Consider the following 21,216-nt stretch of genomic DNA (forward strand, 5'->3'; position numbering starts at 1 on the left):
GATAGATAGATAGATAGATAGATAGATAGATAGATAGATAGATAGATAGATAGATAGATAGATAGATAGATAGATAGATAGATAGATAGATAGATTAGATTAGATTAGATTAGATTAGATTCATCATATGCTACCAGACTGTAAACTTTAAAGCAATCTAAATCCTATTGAACCCAGTATATATATTTTGAAGACTATACTTTACTAATCATAATTTATTCATTCTTGCAGATCTATGAAATCCAACCACAAAATAATCGATCTCTCATAGCGCAAATATGTCGAGATCTCTTCGAACAAAGACACACCACAGAAATACAAAATCTCCTAAAAGACAGAACAACACTAACGGAACGTTTAAGCGAGGAACTTTCTCAACATCTGGGGAATTTAACAGAACCCGAATTAAGTATTATATTCGATGATAATTTATGTACATATGGTATGTTGCCGTGGCACACACGTTTCACCGAATTCCACCTACACGCCAAGGGGCAACGTTTTGATGTGAAAACTTTTGTCCAAATATTATACAAATACTCACGTGTTGAACAAAGATGGGGTAAATAGTTAATATTATAAATATTTTCATTTATATTCCTCGTTTATTAAATATATAGTGTATGGGAGGGAATGTGCCGGAGTTTAAGGCTTTCTTAAAGGTTTTTTTTTTTTTATTTTTAACTGTGAACTATATGATTCTAAAATAAAAATTAATTATGTATATAAAGGAGTTTATAGAAAAGTGAGTTATTTTTAAGTTAAGTGCAAGAAATATTCACTATAAATAACAAATGACTTAAGTTAAGTTCAATATTTAAGTTAGCAAATTGTAATTTAAAAAAAAAATAACTTAAACAAAGAAGTGAAAATGTTGTTAAGAAACTATTTCGTAAAATAAATAATAACAATAATTGTTAAGTTAAATTATGCAGAAAATAAAAATGTGCTGCAGTTTTTATTTTTCCAAAATGAAAAGGATGTTGTAGAGGAAGTGTTGAAATATCAAAGGAAATAAAGAGGAGAAAACTAACTTTTCCAGAATTAAATTTGGGTAAGTCGAACATTTATACTGTTTATTTTTAAGATTTTAGATGATCAAGAACTACAAAAATTAAAACAAAGTTATTCATTTCGTTTTTGTTAATTTTTATTTATTTATTATTTGGCACCTATTTTTTGTTTTTTCTTTTTGGTAAATTAATACATTTGTAAATAAAATAAAGTACATTTAAAGCAATTTGCATTAATATGCTCTCGTACATACAAATATTTAGTAAACATAATATTAATTTAAGCAAAACAATATTAAAACTTAAAAACTATTAAGATTATTTGTTTCTTAATTTTGCCGTTTTTTTTTTTGTTTAAATTACTAATAACACTACACTACATATGCCCAAGGGCGCATATATTCATTTAAATTTTAATATATTTATTATAAATTAATTTTAACATTTCATAAAGAAATTTATGTTAAAATATTACGTTTCGATAACAATTTCAATTCCGTTTCATATTTTCCCAAATTTGGTTGTTCAGCAGATATTTGTGGCATTTTATTTTGAATTTCTTCGAATGTTTTATGCAATTCCACCAGTGATTCACCCAGTCCCTTTTTAATGTTATTAAATTCTTGTGATATTATCGATAATTTACCCAAAAGATAATTTAAATTTGAATCCATATCTAGCATACGATCTTTAATGTCTGTCACTTTAAGTCCCATTATATTGACACTGTCAAAAGTACTATTGACAGCTAATTCATTGCGTGCATCCACCGACTTTAGCAGATCCTTAGTATCACTTAGTTCTTCATGCATTATAGAGATTTGATGCCATACTTGTGTAATTTCCGCTTCAATAAGAGATGAGAAATTTTGCATAGTTTCAATTTGATTGGTCATCATCATTTCGTCGACATTATCAAAACGTTCTTTCATTATTTCGAATAATTCATCTTTTTGTTTTTCCAAATTGTCGCTTATTTTCTGAACAATTTGCACTGTTCCGAATTCAACCTTACGTTGTGTATCCAATACATATTCGGAATTAGTCATGAGAATATTGTTGAATTTATTAAAGATTTCTAGACCTTCATTGAATTTAGTATAACTATTATTCATTTCAGTATAGAATCTGTCCAAGACTTCAGCTGAGTCCACCACATTCTTCTGGACTGTTTCAATATTTGCAGCCATATTCTTGCCGTAAGTTTCAACTGCAGTGGAAGTTTTTGTAACAGCTGAAAACGGTATAATATAAATATAAAATAAAACGAAATAAAATTCAAGACTTAGATCAGTATTCACTTATAAAATAATCTCTAAATATGACATTCATTACAAATCACTTGTTAATTTCACTACTCAAGGTAAAAATAATTAATATTCAATTTTATTAAACATTTTTCCTAACAAATAAAAGTTCAAGTGATAAGAATTTTATAGAGATTAAATAATACATTACAACTACATTTATTTACTCACCCTCTTCTGAGGCTTCTAATATTTTCGCTTTAACATTTTCCAAAGCATTAAGTGTTTCATTATTTAAACTTTGTATAAACTCTTTGTCAGCCATTAAAAGACCCATTTCTGGTGCAGGTGTTTCCTTGAGTTGAGCCAAACCAGTATTGACATCTTCGAACATTTTAATAACCTTATTTTCGAATACCGTATTATTGGCTTGCACTATAACTGGTGCTGGTGGAGGTGGTGCTGGTGTAGTCATACTATAACTAACCAAATGATCTTCTATTTTCGATAGTTTTTCTTGGGTAACAGGACTTGTTTTGAAGGCGACTTCTGTGTGCTCCAGCATATTGTTTGACACATCCAATAGTTTGTCAACATTTTGTGTAAGCGTTGTCATGTGTGTTATAAGTTTTTTGTTAATTTCCTCTTGATCCTTGATAAACGATGGTGGTATGGCAGGCTCTGCTGGTTTAACGGCTGCTACTAAGGCAGCACCTGGTGTTACTGGTGGTCGTTTGTAGCATTCATCATTATCCTGCATCCATTTGAAGATTCGCTCTAAAACTTCTCCCAGTTTTTCGGTTTGTATATTATACTTTTCTTCTTGCTAAGGTTGGGGGGGGGGGGGTGAAGAGGAATTGGTAAAGTTTAAGTTTTAAAAATAAAATAACTCAATTCGAAAGATAAACATTTCATATTTATATGTTAAATACATTGTTTTTCGAAAATCTTTTCATTCGAATCGAAATCGTTATGTAGCCTAACACAAAATGGGTAAATCTTTTAAAATTAACTTAATACTTACCGCTATTAACATTGTTTCTATTTGACTGACGCGCTCATCTAAACGCGAGAATATACCATTTATAGGTTCCAAATTCTTTTGACCCTTTTGTAAGGCCATCATTCCTTTTTTTAATAATTCACCCAAGGCCCTTTCACGATGTTCATGTCGTTCCAATTTATTATCCAACTGATTGTAGGAATAAATAAGAGATTGTAGAGTGCCACGAATATCAGCGAGACTAAATAAAATGGAAAGAGCAGAAAAAAAAAGTTTAAAATTTTATAAAAAAAAAAAAATTAAATCTAAAAACAAATTTTTAATAATTTAAGATTTTTTTTGGTATTTTCTAAATATGTATCCACATCATAAGAATTTACAAGACAACTAATAGTAACTTGTTTCTTAATGATTCTACATTAATTTGCAAGTCAACACTCCGTTAAAGTGGCATGGATGCCACCATAGTGTAACATCGTTGTCATCATCAACAACATCATCCAATGCACAAGTACAATATAAATTTGTACAATAATTTCTAAAAATAAATATAAAAATGACACAAACATGATAGAACCCTCAACATTATAAGAAGAAAAAAAAACTAAATATTGTATGACTGCTCCTCTTAAGTTATTAAAAAAATGGAAAAATGTTTCTAGGAATTAGACTGCATTTTAAATGGTTTATTTTTAAAAACCAAACAAAAAAATCTTAAGAAAGTTGACCCCATATTTTTTGAAATGCATTAAGTAACATGCAATGATGGATTATTATTTACTAAAACAAAAGGGAAAATAGGAAAAAAATATACGTTCAATAAGTAAAACTAATATTCCCATTTTAAGTTTGATAAATTAGTAAAGAAAAGAAAAATGTCAGAAGAAAGAGGAGAATTTATTTCCGCACAAAAAAAAAAAAGAATTTAACATGAAAATCTACTTTAAATCATTTGTTTGTCTTTGTCAATTCTCTCCCCCAATACTTTTTTTGTTCTAAAACAAAGATCATCATCTATCTATCAATTTGTTTGGATCTGTGTAGTCTGTGACTTTAGAAGTTATTCATATTTTTTTTATAATTATAATTTCTATGCGTCTGTTGATCTTGTTCATGCCCTTTGCATCATTATTAGAAGTAGAAAAAAAGAGAAAATAAATAAAAATTGAACAAGGCGGCGCTATGATGTAATGAATGAATGAATGAATGAATGATTGTGCCACTTGATATATAGTACTATAAGGAAGGCACTACGCATTGCCAGCCACTCTTTCGTTGAATGTTGCATTATGTACATGTTGCAGAGAAAAGAATCAATTGTAAAAGAAGTTTATTAAAATCAATAGTTTTATTTATTTTTATAGTTCAAATATAGTTAAACTTTATTTGAAATCTTTATGAATATAAATCTATGAAAGCTATTAATTTAAAAGTTTGAAAGAAAATCGATTCTTTATAAAATATCTTGAAAAGGAAAACCGACAAATCTATAATAAATACTTCAATTTAAAATAAAATCTTCTAAATAGTTGTTGCCCTAATAATTGCCTACATATTTAAGAGGAGTAAACCAATGGGAAATTAGAAAAACATTTGAATTAATTTACTCTACTTGTGATGGCATTGACTTCTTTTAAATGCTCGTTTGTATTATTGATTGATAAAGGAGTGCTAGCTAAATATGTAAATTGAAAAAACTGCATTCTAATTCTGTTATTCTGTTCTAGTCAGTTCAAGTTCAATTCTGGTTCAGTGTTAGTTCAGCGTTAGTTCTAGTTCCGTGCTAGTTCAGTTCTAGTTCTGTGCTAGTTCAGTTCTAGTTCTGTGCTAGTTCAGTTCTAGTTCTGTTCTAGTTCTGTTCTAGTTCTGTTCTAGTTCTGTTTTAGTTCTGTTCTAGTTCTGTTTTAGTTCTGTTCTAGTTCTGTTCTAGTTCTGTTCTAGTTCTGTTCTAGTTCTGTTCTAGTTCTGTTGTAGTTCTATTCTAGTTCTGTTCTAGTTTTGTTCTAGTTCTGTTCTAGTTCTGTTCTAGTTCTGTTCTAGTTCTGTTCTAGTTCTGTTCTAGTTCTGTTCTAGTTCTGTTCTAGTTCTGTTCTAATTCTGTTCTAGTTCTGTTCCGGATTTTTTTCTAGTTCTGTTCTAGTTCTGGTTCTGTTCTAGTTCTATTCTAGTTCTGTTGTAGTTCTGTTCTAGTTCTGTTCTAGTTCTGTTCTAGTTCTGTTCTAGTTCTGTTCTAGTTCTGTTCTAGTTCTGTTCTAGTTCTGTTCTAGTTCTGTTCTAGTTCTGTTCTAGTTCTGTTCTAGTTCTGTTCTAGTTCTGTTCTAGTTCTGTTCTAGTTCGGTTCTAGTTCTATTCTAGTTCTGTTGTAGTTCGGTTCTAGTTCTATTCAGTTCTGTAATTAAGATATCATAAAACGACTTAAACGTTCATAGCTTTGTAATGAACCATATGCTTCCATGAGAGTTAATATAGAAACTATCTCTTCTATTTTATTTTAAACGATCTGTGCAGCATTTATTTAATATTACTGCTTTTTGTGAATAAAAGGATGGGAAAACAAATTTACAAATTAAAGTCACTGAACTAATCTTTGTTTATGCAGTTTTAGTTTTAATTAATGAACTATTTCAATTAAAATAGCAATTTAATCTATGATTTTAACTAAACTGTAATAAATTTCAATATTTAAATAAAATGTTGACACGATCTTCGTATATGATATATTTAATTGATATTGAACATTATAAATTATTATAAAAAAATTGTGAATTTAAAACATATTTTTTAATACAAATTTATTGAAAGAGTTCTTTCAAAGTTTTTTTGTAGTATTAAAGCATATTAATACTATGTCTATGTCTACTAATTATAAATAGTATTATTTTCTTTTAAATGGTACTTACGTGACTTGAGCTGGTGTTAACTCCACTAAACTGAGACCAATTAGGGTTAAAAATAATATTCGAATAATTTGTTGGTTCATTGTTGAAAGAGGGCGTAATGTATGCAATTGAAATTTGATGATGTTGTTGAAATATGATGATGATTTCCTTCGTTCTATTCAATTCGTCATCAATTATGCGTTACTGAAAAAAAAACAATTATAAAATTTATAAAAATCATGTATAATTGCAATTGATTGATTTTTTTTTAATAGACGACTAACTTAAACTAAAGCATTTTAAATTATAAAAAAAAAAACTAAAAATAAAAATGCATTTATTGGGGTTTTCTTTATGTGCTTGTGTGATTATCCAAAAATTTTATTTCTAAAAAATAGAAAATTTTAAATAAATTTATTTATGTAGAACAGCAGCACATGACATAAACATTTTTAAATAACTAAACATATGTAGAAAATTAATTCATACATTACATTATGTAGTAGAAAAAAAATAAACGTTTTTGAAAATTTGAAAATTGCATTTTTTTCAAAAAATATCGACCCAGTTCGTTTTAAATTTAATTTATTACTTTGTGTGTGTGTGTGGTTTATGTCTTCCTTTTCCAATCATTGGCTTTGTTTATTTTAAATTGTTATAATTTATTGTTTTATTAAAATTATTAAAATATAATGTAATAATTTACATCTTACGTATGATAACTCTTGCATATGGCTGCTATCGTCAACAAAGAAATATTATTATAAATATTTATATAATAACTGGCAGTGAATTTTTATAAATATTTAATAATATTTATTTATTTTATTTATTTGTATACAGGAATTGCATGTTTATTTCTGGTTCTGGAATATTATTTATAATAAAAAGCGTTTATAAATATTTTAATAATAATGTTTATTTTAATTAATTTTCTCACACTAATTGTTTGCCAAATTTAACAAAGAGATATTGAAAATGTTTAAATATTTATGTTAATAAATAAAAATCTAGCGTTTATGGTTAAAATATTTAGTCTTGTCACACATTCCTAATTCAATTCCGCAGTTATTATAATGTTTTTACAATTTTAGTAAAACTTTAAGAAGTTCCATTAAATAATTTTTTTTCTAAAAAACTAAATACGCAAATGATTTTATATTTAAGAAGAATACGCCTGGTACCAAATTGTTTATAATTTTCCAATAACATCTGTTGACAAAGTCAAAGTATATACATACGTACGACAACACTATGTAATGTGGAAAACGCAAGTTTTAATAGAAACATAAACAGTTTGGTGTCAATTTGGTACCAGGTGTGTAGTATTTCCAAAACATATAAATTCTACTAAAAAATATACTTGGTGTGTTTCAAATATGTAATAGTCTGAACTTAGAAAGTAATAAAAGATCCTACCTTTAGTTATTAACAAGTTGCAAAAATGGGTCTAAAAGTCATTTTCTGGTTATTTATCCAAAATTAGCATCACATGCGATTTATGGAGCAACAATATTTTTAAAACTATCATACGCTGGCTTTACAGATGGATAGATTATACATTATACAAAACCCTTTGTTTAGTTGGAAAAGGCAGTTTTTAATTCGTTCTGAAATGTTCCAAACTAATACTTTTATTCCTAAGATATTTTATTATATTACTATGCCGAATCTTTAATAACTGAACAAAAGAAACCACTTGTTAAAATAGCTGCTATAGCTTCTAAAAGATTTTTCTAAATATCTCTGTTATTAATGGATAGACAAATTTTAAACATAAATTATTGAAGATTTAGATCACACAGTTATCCGGTGTCTTCCGAAAACTGATTTTAACGTACATACATACGAAAAGATTGATAAATCAGCGCAGTCGATTTATCAATCTTTTCGTATATAAGAACTCAGAATATAGACATACATATGATGTAAAAATTATACGCGATTTGATATAAAACTTTTCCGGATGTATGTAAAAAGTGGTAAAATGTTTCGGAAAAACTTTGAAAAATTACAAAATTTTAATGCAAAAATTTAAGGCGGTTGTTTCGTAAATACCATCACCTCGCTTTACTTTATAATAATTATATAAATTGTTTTTGTGTGTTTCGAAAATTTTTATAAATATATATTTAAGTCAACTAAACCGATTATATTAAAATTCTCCCTGTGTATTTCTGTATGCCTGGAAGAAATAGGCTGTTTTATTTTTTGAAAAAAATTTGCATGGACAACTTTGCAATCTATACGAATATTTGTGGATAAAATGGGCTGAATGGCTATAGTGGGCGTGGCAGCACCCATATTAAGAAAATATTAAATTAGTATATCTCAGAAAGTACAGCAGTAATAATCCTTATTTTTTCCCAAATTAATTAAATACAAAAATTATTAGAGATAAAATCGTCCAATGTTGCACGAAGAACTTTAACATCCATTTTGGTTATAAATTAGCGGACTACCAATGAGGAAGCGACACTTCCATTATAAATTAAATACAAAAAATATGTTTTCTGTGAAACTAATAGCAATAGATTTTTTCAAATTTTGCACGAGGGACTTTATTATTAACGGAGAAACTATACATTATTATTAACATTTTTCTTAGCTTTCACTGAAATCCTTATTAGCGTTTGGAAAAACATTGCGTTTCCCATATGTAAAAAATTGTATATCTGGAAAACTATTAAAGTTTTTATATATTTATTTGGTAAAAAATTTTATATCTGGAAAACTATTTTATATTTTTATTGCTTTTAGGGTAGCAAAGCACACTGGGTATAGATGGTCTGGCATAAATTTTACTTTAACAGTTCAAATTTTATAATACGGATTTTTCACAGTAATAAAGACCAATCATTTGAATAAGGATATTATAAAATATTGCATTTGTTTTGAAAAATTTTTTCATTCAAATAGCAAAATTTCAATACACTCTTAATATTTTAATCTATTTAAATACTTTAATATACAAATGTATATAATCACTCTAATGAATTGAAAAAAATGTGACAATTTATAAATAATATATAGTACATTTCATGGTATTTAAAACAAAACAAATATTGCAATATTATATTCAATTCTAAACTTATTTTATAAATTATATGAAAATCTATTAATTCCAAAACAATTCTGAAACAGTAACACTAACCTGATTTAGAAAAAATGAGAAAATAAAAACTTATCAATGATTTTAGAATATGGTTTTAAATATATTATAGAAATAGGTCAAAAGGTTGATAAATGATGATGTATTTTCATCAAAGCAATAGTTAAACAAAATAAAACAAAAAACATTTTTTTTAATTTGCAAAAAAAACATATAAAAGCGTAGTGGAATCAAAAGCTAAATGAGATTTACAATTATCAAATATATGCGACCATTAGGCGATAACTTTTTAATAAGAATTTTGTATTATTTAATACTTACAACAAATATATATTTTTTTTAAAAAAATTATATGTAGCACTTGTTACTTGTTTGTGATTTTTTTTATAAGATTTCTTATAATATTTCTTCTAATTATTTTATTTTTGTTTTGAAAAAATATTTTATTTTTTTCCTTATTTATGCGTATTTTTAAATCGTTCTTAATTTGTTTTTTTTTTTATTTTTTTAACGTTTCTTAAATTTATTTTCACTTTTATGCCCGTTTTCTTATCATCAATAACTAACTGTAAGCCACCAGATCTAGAATACGAATAAAGTTCATTCAGAAATGTCTTTGCTTTTTAAAAGATCTTTTTGGTTGTTGACTGTCTACTACTCGTGGCTGGAGTAAATTATTGTAATGTGTGTCCCTTCGTGTATTTGAGCAAGAGCAGAAGAAAGAGTAAGTAATAATAAAATTGATCTTGCTCTTAAGCAAGAGTATATGGATGCATTCATGTATTCGGGCATATCTTTAGCCGGCATTATCATTAGATTTTTCAAAACAGAAATTAAGAACAATGAATAAAGAAATGCAGTTTTATTTTAATGTCAAAAAAACAGTGTGGGAGTTTTTATTGATCGTTTCATTATTATTTTGAAGAGAAACTAAATTCACAGAGATTTGAGTAGAAATGCGCAATTAAAGTTCTATAAATAATACAAATGAATATTTTTACACATACAAATTCAAATCTTTATTAATTAGTTTTTTGTTTAGTCGTATATTTATTTAAAGTTTTTTATCCTTATAGAGGATCGTTGTTCTCTCTGCAATTGAAGAGAGATAATATTTTGGCAAAAAGAAGTTTTTGTGTAAAAAAATTTTCAATACAAATATGAAATTAAAAAAAAAACTTAAAAAACTTAAAACTTAACTAAAAACAATAAATTTAAAAATTTGTTTTAATTTTCTAACAACCATTGCAAACTGTGACATGCCCAAATATCTTAATTGATTGTTTATGTTATAATTAACATTTATTTTCTTCAATTTTAATCGTTTGGGAAAAAAACTCATTAAAAAAAATTTCAATAAAATTTCAAGTGTGAAAGTACATTTACTTCCCATTTTCTATTTTACAACAACTTCAAACTACCCAATTGAAGTAGTGCTTCTAGCTGCACATGTTCTTTATGTGAGACACCATCATTATTTGAATTAAATAAGTAATTTCATTCTATTAACAATATGCTCTTACGGATATGTTCATTTAATGGAAAATAAAATTGAAAATTAGGAAAAAATGAATAGAAATGATTAATTGCCATTATATTAAACATATGCATGTCTTAAAGCCATTAAAAAACTACTTGTACATAGAAGATTAGGTAAAATTTATTTTATATACATATTTTACCAGGAAAATGTACTTGTAGAGCATTCTTTAGAGAAGCTGCATTAAACAAAAAAGAACAATAAAAAATAATATTAATTAATTGTTTTAAAATTGAAGCAAATATGATGAGAATAATAAAAATATTTTCCATTGAATTTAAAATCGACTTATTAGTAAATAAGTTTACTTAATACATATGTATGTATATAGTTATGGACTCGCAGTTTTATCAAATTTATGTGTTTTAACTAAATTATAGTTAAGGGTTTGGGGAATAATTTTGATACCTAATTGATCTTCATCAGGATATTGCAATCGTTCACACGACAATTGGATCTCCGTTTCGGAACGACACAATTCTCAATCAGCCAAAGATTTTCCCCAGGGAAAAACATCCAGTTACAGACAACCTTTTACAAAAGCAATCAATATTGCAATAATTATCTAGTACATCTAAAAAGTAGTATATAGTCTATATGTTAGACTTTTGTCTAGTCTATAGTCGGGTTTATAAACTAGTCTTTTTTATAAACTAATGACCAATCTAATCTATTCTATGTAGTAGTCTATTATCTAGTCTATGGACTAGCCTATTATCTAGTCTATGGACTAGCCTATTGTCTGGTCTATGGACTAGCCAGTATACAGTCTATTCTATGGACTAGCCTTTTGCCTAATCTATATACTATGCTATTGTCTAGTCTGTGGTTTAGTATATTGTCTGATATGGACTAGTTTATTGACTGACTAGTTTATTAACTATTGTATATGAGTCTAGACTTATCTGTTGTCTAGTCTATAAACTAGTATATTGTGGTGTTTATGGTCTAGTGTATTCTCTAGTCTACTATATTTTGTATTGTCTAGTTTGACATTATTATATTGCCATTATTATCGACTAGTCTAATAACTAGACTAGACTATAGAATTTCAATAAATAAAACACCAAAGAATAAAAAAAAAAGAATTTTTAATATAAATTAAATAAATAGTCAAGTAATCTTTAAAATTTACTAAAGATTGTAATTTCTTATTGTACAATAAAAATTTTTATTTTTAAAATATTAATTTAAAAATATTAAATCTCTCAAGATTGTTTAAAAATGATACCACATTTAATTTAAATCCCTTCTTAAAACTAACAGCCTATTACAACAGCATTGCCATATCAGAAACCTATCAAATAGTATTGCCACACTAAACACATTGAACTGACAACTGCAACCAACTTCGGGATTGTTATTGCCATGTGATTGTCAAACTGCGCAATGTTTTTCTTGAAGTTTTTTGATATTCTGCGCTACAATTTAACGGTTATGCAAGCGAATAAAGTAAATTAACTAAATAAAAATAAACAAAAAACGATAAATAATAAGTATAAATTGATGAATTTGTTAATAAGTTAAAAGAAAAATGTATCGTTTATTAACGATCAATCGCGTGGCCATAGAAAATTGTCGTTTAGCTGTGTATGGACATAAAAAACATGTGGTGGGTCTCAAAGATATTGGTAGTGGTGGTGGAATTGTTGGTAGACCTGAAGCAAATGCATTTCTATTGCAACCGGCTAGATATCAAGCCATAAACAATGATCACCAGAAAGCCGTTTATTGTCATCTGCAGCAAAACACGCAACATTTCCATTTCAAGAAACCTATAGTTAAAAGCCAAGGAATTGTTGAGAATGTCTTAGCTACAACAAGTAGAGGTGAGTTAGTGTTATACTATATAAAAATAGATATTTTCATAAGAAATGACGTGATTATTATTTAATTTTTTTCATAAGATGCTGCAGCCTTAATTTCAACTGTCCGTTTACAATCCACAACACCAACAAATGTTGAGGCGGCCGAAGTAAAAAAGAAGAAAAAATTTCGAAAACCTCGCTACTCTAAATATGTGGAACATTTAGAAGGTTAGTTGCTTGTCTATTTGTTAGTGTTAGTTAAATAATTATTTAAAATTTTGTTGTTGTTTTAGTGACCGATACTGCCGCCAATGAGCGTAAATCTCGTGTTAAACGTTTAAAGGCCAAAAAGCTACAGGATTTCATTACCAAAACTCAACAGGAAATTCTAAAGAAAATAGCTAACAGAAAACAAAAGGCAAAACCCAAGACAACAGCAGAGAAATTGAGTAAAACCGTAGTAAAGCCAGCTTCAACACTGCTACAACCCATTGAGTATCAAAAGATTAATATGGAAGCTTTGGATAGTAGTCTTTTGGAAGCCGGCTGTTATGATGATAAACCCATGATTTTCTTTGGCAAAGATGAAGAAATGAAATCGCAACAAATTCTCAATAATCCTGAACAAATACAACAAATTATTAAAAGTTTTCATAATTTTCGAGATATTATTGAGAGTCTAGAGCATGATCATATTGAAAATGATGCCTATAGGTAAGTTAATTGAAAATTTTTGAAAAATTCGAAAAGGGATCATTAAAAAAAATATGTTGTTTTAATTTTTAGTATGAATGCAGCAAAGCTTGCTTTGGAGGAAGACATCGATCCTTTAGACTCACCTGAACCTTACGTATCACCCGATATCATAGATGGACCTGTTATAAAAAGTCAACAAAAAATAGCTACAGTTACAGAGAAATCTAAACCCAGGTATGTAACAAATGACAAAAAACTTTTTAATTTCTTTTAATATTAATTATTTTTATATTTCAGATTTAAATCCAAAGTCCATCATAATGAACTGCAAGAACGTTTAGCCAAAGAAAGAGCCTTACGCCTTAATCTCACTACGTATTTAAATGTTTGTGTTTCGGTGGGCTTACAAAATCGCGGCCTCTCAACTCTGCTAACTTATCGCCAAAGAGCCCAAAAACATAGTGCTACAAATAATTTAATCACCATAGATTTGTATAATATTTTACTGCATGGCTATGCTGAAAAGGGATCATTTGAACGTTTTCGTGATATTTTCAATTTGATTGAAGAGGATGGCTTGAAATTTAATGAACAAACATTTGCTGCCATCTTTGAGTGTTTGGGTCGTCTGGAAATGTCACCGGATAATACGGAGAAAATAAAAATGTATATTAAAAAAGCTGAAGACATGGGGTTAACACTAAATCAAATTATGGATAAATCGAAATTTATAGCTGATCAACGAGACATTGCTTTAGATGCCATACAAAGAGTGCTGCCTGAATTTGAACCTGTTTATACACCTCCTGTTTTGGAATACAATAATCCTTTACTCAACAAATTAAATGAAAAAGTTTTGTCTGCTGATGAGAAAGTATTTGATAACAAAGCCTCAAAGGATACTATTGATGGCTCTGAGATTATGAATTCCAAATTGGGCTATAATAAACAGCAATTGGAGGAAATGGCTAGGGAACAATTAAAGATTGAATTGGATGGTTGTATAACAATAAAGTCCATTGAAAAATCTAAAGAATTTTCTAATGCTGAACATTGTGTAAGTAAAAACGATTATTTTTACAGATTTTTCTATTATGAATGTTTTTTATTTCATCTTTATAGCGTGAAAAGCTAAAGGATTTAGAAACTTTATGGCGTTCCCAAATTAGCAATGCTATTGTTAGGGATTTAAATACATTAAAGGCACAAGTACGCTATAAACCCCAAGGTTATATGAATTATTATACCTACTTAAAGACTTTAGATACTTCAGAATATGCAGATATTTTAATAAAAGAAATCTATAAATTGGCCGAGGGTTCTGAAACTTTTAGTCCTACTGTAGGTCAATTATACAAAGAGTTGGGACAAAAAGTACAGCAACGGTAATTAATAGCCTTGGTGCAATAAGATGTATGTACAATAAATAATTGTTTCTATTTCAGTTACCAAATTGAACAGAAAAAGAAGAATGGTACCTTAGAAAAGATAGGCGATATTTATAGCGCTTACTGTGATGTCTGGGATCATGGTAATACCAGTGATAATACTCGACAAATTTGGCAGCGTTTGGTGCATAAAGAACGCATATCAGGACCTAGCATGGATATAAGAGAAGTAGCTTGGCCTTCGAATGTGTTGACGGGTGTTGGACGTTTTCTGTATAATATATTAATGCGTGACATTAAAATTGATGCTTTTGTTATGCGCCAAAAACAAAAGACTAAACAACAAAACTTGCTACCAGCCTTCTATACTTTATTCCGCAATCAGGGTAGATTGGTTAAGGAAGAGGTTAAACCTCATCCGGTATTGGCCAGGTAAGTTAAGATAATTTCTAATTAGAAAAATTTAGTTTATTTTACATTTGGTTTATTTTCATTTTCAGATTATTACGAGCTTCACGCCAACAAACTTTAACATTTGATTCGAATCTTGTACCTATGCTTTGTCCGCCACAACCCTGGAGTACTCCACATAATGGTGGATATCTTTTAAATAAATCTGATTTAATTCGTCTACCTCATCAAGTAAGTTTTCATACTCAACAATTTTACTGAAAATATTCTATTGAATATTGTTTAATAAATAAAAAAATGTGTTTACAGGCCATACAACAATGGGAACGTATTAATAACATGCCCTCACAAAATATATATCCTGCCCTAGACTCTCTAAATCAATTGGCTAGCATACCCTGGCGAGTAAATACAGATGTAAGTTAAAAATCTTTTATAATCATATATGTTATAATGTTATATTTACTTATTCTTTTCATATAGATATTAGATGTAATAATCGAAGTTTTCCAAAATGGTGGCAATGATAAATTGGATGTACCACAGCCTCCCAGTTCTCTGCCAGCCCTACCATCCATACCTGAAAAAGATGCCACAATAACGAATGCAGAACGCGCCAAATTATTTAAAGAAAAAATGGGTCATAGACGTAAACAAGCTGAAATGTACAGTTTATGGTGTGATACTTTGTATCGTCTGTCTCTAGCAAATCATGTAAGTATTTAAATGCTTGAAATGGGAATAAAATTTGTAATTAAATGGTTTTCTTTAATCCACAAATAGTACCGCGATAAAGTTTTCTGGCTGCCGCACAATATGGATTTCAGAGGTCGTGTTTATCCCGTACCACCTCATCTCAATCATTTAGGTTCTGATCTGGCACGTTCTATGCTTATTTTTGATCAGCCTCAACCTTTAGGTGTGGACGGTTTTAGTTGGCTAAAATTACATTGTATTAATCTCACTGGACTTAAGAAACGTGACTCTGTTAGAGAACGTCTGCTGTATGCTGAAGAAGTTATGCCAGACATATTAGATTCTGCAGATAATCCACTTAATGGTCGCAAATGGTGGACCAAATCTGATGAACCTTGGCAGACATTGGCTTGTTGCATGGAAATTGCTAAAGTATATAGATCACCAAATCCCGAAGAGTATTTAAGTCGTTTTCCCATACATCAAGACGGCTCATGCAATGGTTTGCAACATTATGCTGCTTTGGGTCGTGATAAAGCTGGAGCACATAGTGTGAATCTAGCACCGGCACCTATACCTCAAGATGTTTACAGTGCTGTAGCGTCGTTGGTTGAAAAGACCCGTAAACAGGATGCTGAAAATGGTCTTCATGTAGCGCAGGCGCTGGATGGTTTTGTGAGGCGTAAAGTTATTAAACAAACTGTGATGACTACTGTTTATGGAGTGACCAGATATGGCGCTAGATTACAAATTGCTAGACAACTAAAAGACATTGATGATTTCCCCAAAGATTGGGTATGGCCTGCATCCACCTACTTGACCACCAAAACATTTGAAAGTTTGCGTGAAATGTTTACCTCTACCCGTGAAATACAAGATTGGTTTACGGAATGTGCCCGCCTTATATCGGGTGTATGCGGTAAGAATGTAGAATGGGTAACACCTTTAGGTTTGCCCGTAGTACAGCCTTACAATAGACAAGAATTCAAACATACCCAAAGAACAAATATACGAGTATCAGAAACCATGGCTACCGATATGTATGAGAAACCCAATGTTATGAAACAGAAAAATGCCTTCCCTCCCAATTTCATACATTCGCTGGATTCTTCACACATGATGTTGACTTCGCTGCACTGTGAACGTGAGGGCTTAACTTTCGTTTCGGTGCACGATTGTTTCTGGACACATGCCTGCACCGTGCCGCAGCTAAATAAAATATGTCGAGAACAATTTGTTGCCTTACATTCTCAAGCTATTTTAGAAGATCTATCTCAGTTCCTTAAGGAGAAATACAGTTTCAAAGAAAGGTAACGTATATTAACACAAATATCTTAGAATTATTTTTTATAATTTTTATCATTTACAGTGATTTTTCTCATGATGATTCCGCCGAAGATCTTTCGAAACGTCATTTAAATCGTGTGCTCTGCCAAATGCCTCAAAAAGGTGATTTCGATTTACGCAATGTTCTTGACTCCATATACTTTTTCAGTTGAACAGTACATATTTTTAGTTAGTTATTTATTGGCTATTACAATTAGTATTTTGTTATTAGTTTTTTCTAAGCATTATACAACAGAAATTTCGAAACAATACAAGATTCTTGAAATTTTTCTATAATTTTTTTGTATTACACAAAAAATAAAACTAATTGGTTAAGTATTTTTATGAGAAAATGTTCTTTGTAAGAATTTATTTATAAAAAAAAAAATTAATAAAAAATATGGAAAAAAATTGCAAATTTTAAAAACACTTGTGTACGTTTATTGCAACTTTAAACCAGTTTTTCGGGAAATCCAACTCAAATAGTTGGTTATTCTAGAGTATACCGTGGGAAAGCCAATTTCACAACCGCCCGCACTGCCAAAAGCTGTCACTCCCACTTGATAATCCATATCTTTGTGTTTAAACACCAAAGGTCCACCCGAATCACCATCACAACTGCCACGACCTCCAGTGCCGTCGACACATATATGTGCTCGTCTACTTACTAATCCGGGTAAATAATAACACATACACTTCTCATAGCCTATGACGCGAGTGTCCGTATAATAAAGATCCACATTTAATTTGGTATTATTGTCGCTAATACGACCCCAACCAGCGGCGGTCACAATTTCACCTTGTAAATAGATTTGAGTCATATAGCTGGGAGCTAAAGTTATTAATCTTATTTTATCCGTTAAAGTGACCGGCTTTTGTAGATTAATCAAAGCAATATCATCATTAAAACCCTGAAGACCATAACGTTCATGTATGATAAAATCACGGGCAGTGACGTTGTATACAGCTGCCGCAGTTCCAGCATCTGCATAAATATATGAACCCAAATACACCCGAGCCTCAATAGTTCTTTATAAAATAACAAACTATTTAACTTTCACTTAAAGTTTATTTAACATTACTTTACCTGTACAAACAATGAGCCGCTGTTAAAACATAACGCTCTGTTATTAAAGTACCACCACATTGATATACTCTCGGTGGCTGGTACATTAGTAGACCCACTAAATAGGGAAACATATTCATTTCGGCTTTGATACCTCCGGTAATGTAACTTTTAACTGAACTGGCTATGTCATATTTCGCACATTTACGCCTCCAATTGTCGGCTATATAATCTTCCTCTCTACCCGGCCAATTTGGAAATCCTTCCCACGGTCCTCTACGCGTGCTAGTTCGACCTCTTTGAGAACGATTGTTACCGTAGGATTGTGTCTTTTGATAGCGATTAGCTTTAGCTATTGTTAGCATTATTAGTATTAGATTAAGAAAGCTAACAACAATTGTAATGTTTAACTTCATAATTGGATGACGGCTGGCGACAACATATAATCTCATATAAACATTATGAACACGACTGTTGGCTCTGGAGTGAAAAATTATCTTCTTATATGCAACAGTCTACTAAAGTTCTTATGTTTATAGTTAAAAACATAGTTTGCTCTTAGCAGCAATTACATGATTTCTCAAATAATTTAAACTTTAAGAGAAATTTTTAATTTTTGTCAATTCCTATCAGTTTGTTGATCGATGTGATCAACTTTGTTGTATTGAATTTAAATTCAAAGCGAATATGTGATCGAATTCGATTTCGTTATTAATCTTAATAGTAGATTTCTATTTCAATATCGAATAGCACAGTTCACAAGAGGACTGGAAGGAAACTGGATTTGCTTTAATTTTCCCAATAAAGATAATCGAATATTTTGAACAAAATACTCGAGTTCAACATTTTTCGATAAAAATTCTTTTATTCAAATCTACATTTATAGAACCCTTGTTTTTGTGGATTTACTTTGATTTATCAAAAACGTCAATAACTTCAAAAAGTCAATTGTTCCAAAATCGTTTCATAGAACTCTATTAAGAACCACTGATATTTTATATATTTTATACAATAAACACTTGCTATACCCTACTTCACTTTAGTGGAAGGTTATATTGGGTTTGTGCTGATGTTTGCAACGCACAATAATATTGGTACTATACCCCTCATAAAGTATACCAATCGGCTCAGGATCATTTTCTGAGTCGATTTAGCTATGTCCATCCGTCCATATAAACCTTGTTATCAAACTACAGGTCGCAATTTTGAAGATAATTCAATGACATTTGGTACATGATCTTATATTGTCCCAAGAGCAAAGCCTATTAAAAATGGTTAAGATCGGTCCATTATTTCTAGCCCCCATACAACTGAACCCCGGAATAGGGCTTTTAAACATTGTAATCAAACTACAGGTCTCAATTTTGGAGATAATTCAATAAAATGATCTTCTATGGTACTGTAGACGAAGGGTGTTGAAAATGGTTTACATCGGTCCATTATTTCATCTAGCATCCATACAACTGAACCCACCGAATAGAGCTTTTAAGTTCATAATTTTGTTAAGACGGTCATCAAGTTCTATACTAGACTTAATGACCTTCACGAATTCCATAATAATAGGTCCTCATATGATCCTAGCCCCTATGAAAAGCACCCATCAAAATTTCACTTAAATGTCCACAATTTTATTCAACAATAAACGGCTTAAGTATGTATATATCTGAGGCAAGGTACACTTCAACTTAAATGCTTTATTATGGCAACAAAATCACCTTTTTGTAAAAGGTGTAGGGTATTATATGGTCGGCCTAGCCCGACTATAATGTCTTACTTGTTTTTATCTACACTTTTTTGTCCAACTTAATCTTAACAAAACGATCTTTCGAAAATAGCACGTACTTACAATTAAGCAATTAAACAGCAACGTTATTACTATATTGATCCGATCCATTGACAAACACCATCAAAAATGATGATTGTTAAGCAATTGAAATGAAAATAAAATTGTAATTAATATTTTTTGACATTTTTTTTTATTGTTTATGAAACATTTTTCCTTTTTACTGCTTTTATGCATTTATCTTCAGGGATTTTTTTTGTTTGTTTTTGTTGCATTTTTTAAATGAAATTAAAATAAAATAATAATTATAATAATAAAAAACAATAGAAAGTATTTATAATAATAATAATAATAATGATAATAGTAATAAAGGGGTATACAATTGCAATATTGTAATAATTGAAGAATTAATTAATAATAATAATAAGAATATAATTAAAATTGTATTTCATGCATACTTTTTTCCTTCTTCTTTTTTTCATAGATATATTTGTTATTCTTTTTTTATTAGACAGTAAATTAAATAATAACGATAATTAATTAATTAATTCTTATTATGTGAATTATTTGTGTTATTTTTTTTTTATTTTTTGCATTTTTTTAAATTGTTTTTCTTATAGGTTTTATAATAATAATAATAATATAAATTAATATAATAGATATACGAGATAAACTAATACTACAATTTCTTTTAAGACACTTTGTTTTTCCATTAAATATTACTATTTATTTTTTGTTATTATATATTATTTATATAGATTTTTTTTCTGTTTTTTATTTTTATTTTTTTGTTTATATATTTTTTTGTATAAAGTAGTTTATTAATATTATAATATTTAAGGGGTTGTTTTATAATTATTATTATTTAAAGCTTACAACCTAATTGCTTAAGTTTAGATTATGTTATTTATATTATTACTAGTTTATATTATTGTTGTTTTATCTTTTTTTGTAATATAAATATATAAATGTATTTTTTTTTTTGTTTTGTTTTTTAAGTTAATTATTTATTAGAAATAAAAGCCATAATAAAGTAGTGTGTATTTTGAATTATTTGATACAAACAAAAGAAAGTCTAATTAGAAATTACAAGGAAATGGAGGGCTTTTTATTTATAAAAATTGTTTTTTTATTTTAGATTTTTTCAAAAATATTTTTTTGTTAATATTGTTTATTTACGTTTTTTTTTCAATTATGTTTTATAAATACTTAGCAAAAATAGTATTTTTTGTTTTGTTATTTATTTAT

General features: G+C 28.9%; 4 protein-coding genes across 5 annotated transcripts in view; 2 read left to right on the top strand and 2 right to left on the bottom strand.

Annotated features, from left to right (window-relative positions):
• Nucleotides 1-945, top strand: part of LOC111681395 — a 2,631-nt gene extending 1,686 nt beyond the window's left edge. For both annotated transcript variants that reach the window (XM_023443160.2, XM_023443161.2), the window contains exon 3: nucleotides 232-945. In XM_023443160.2, coding sequence (XP_023298928.2) covers nucleotides 232-570 — 339 coding nt within the window. In that variant the 3' untranslated portion in view covers nucleotides 571-945. The remainder of the gene's footprint in view (nucleotides 1-231) is intronic.
• A 187-nt stretch (nucleotides 946-1,132) lies between these two features.
• On the bottom strand, nucleotides 1,133-9,663 carry LOC111681393. Its single transcript, XM_023443158.2, has 5 exons — nucleotides 9,576-9,663; nucleotides 6,164-6,346; nucleotides 3,285-3,504; nucleotides 2,492-3,086; nucleotides 1,133-2,247 (listed from the first exon to the last, which is right to left on the bottom strand). Exons 2-5 carry the CDS (start codon nucleotides 6,241-6,243, stop codon nucleotides 1,472-1,474), a joined length of 1,671 nt encoding a protein of 556 aa, XP_023298926.2. The 5' UTR covers nucleotides 6,244-6,346; nucleotides 9,576-9,663; the 3' UTR covers nucleotides 1,133-1,471.
• A 2,508-nt stretch (nucleotides 9,664-12,171) lies between these two features.
• Nucleotides 12,172-17,511, top strand: LOC111681407 (DNA-directed RNA polymerase, mitochondrial). The gene is made up of 12 exons (XM_023443174.2): nucleotides 12,172-12,623; nucleotides 12,702-12,830; nucleotides 12,896-13,316; nucleotides 13,389-13,532; nucleotides 13,596-14,355; nucleotides 14,421-14,683; nucleotides 14,744-15,118; nucleotides 15,187-15,328; nucleotides 15,407-15,514; nucleotides 15,581-15,811; nucleotides 15,881-17,103; nucleotides 17,163-17,511. The coding sequence occupies exons 1-12, from the start codon at nucleotides 12,329-12,331 to the stop codon at nucleotides 17,290-17,292; spliced, it is 4,221 nt and encodes a 1,406-aa protein (XP_023298942.2). The 5' UTR covers nucleotides 12,172-12,328; the 3' UTR covers nucleotides 17,293-17,511.
• Nucleotides 17,092-19,336, bottom strand: LOC111681397 (brachyurin). The gene is made up of 2 exons (XM_023443162.2): nucleotides 18,207-19,336; nucleotides 17,092-18,148 (listed from the first exon to the last, which is right to left on the bottom strand). The coding sequence occupies exons 1-2, from the start codon at nucleotides 18,635-18,637 to the stop codon at nucleotides 17,560-17,562; spliced, it is 1,020 nt and encodes a 339-aa protein (XP_023298930.2). The 5' UTR covers nucleotides 18,638-19,336; the 3' UTR covers nucleotides 17,092-17,559.
• Nucleotides 19,337-21,216: the final 1,880 nt, after the last annotated feature.

The sequence above is a fragment of the Lucilia cuprina genome, chromosome 2 (assembly GCF_022045245.1).
Source record: "Lucilia cuprina isolate Lc7/37 chromosome 2, ASM2204524v1, whole genome shotgun sequence".
Lineage (NCBI taxonomy): Eukaryota > Metazoa > Arthropoda > Insecta > Diptera > Calliphoridae > Lucilia > Lucilia cuprina.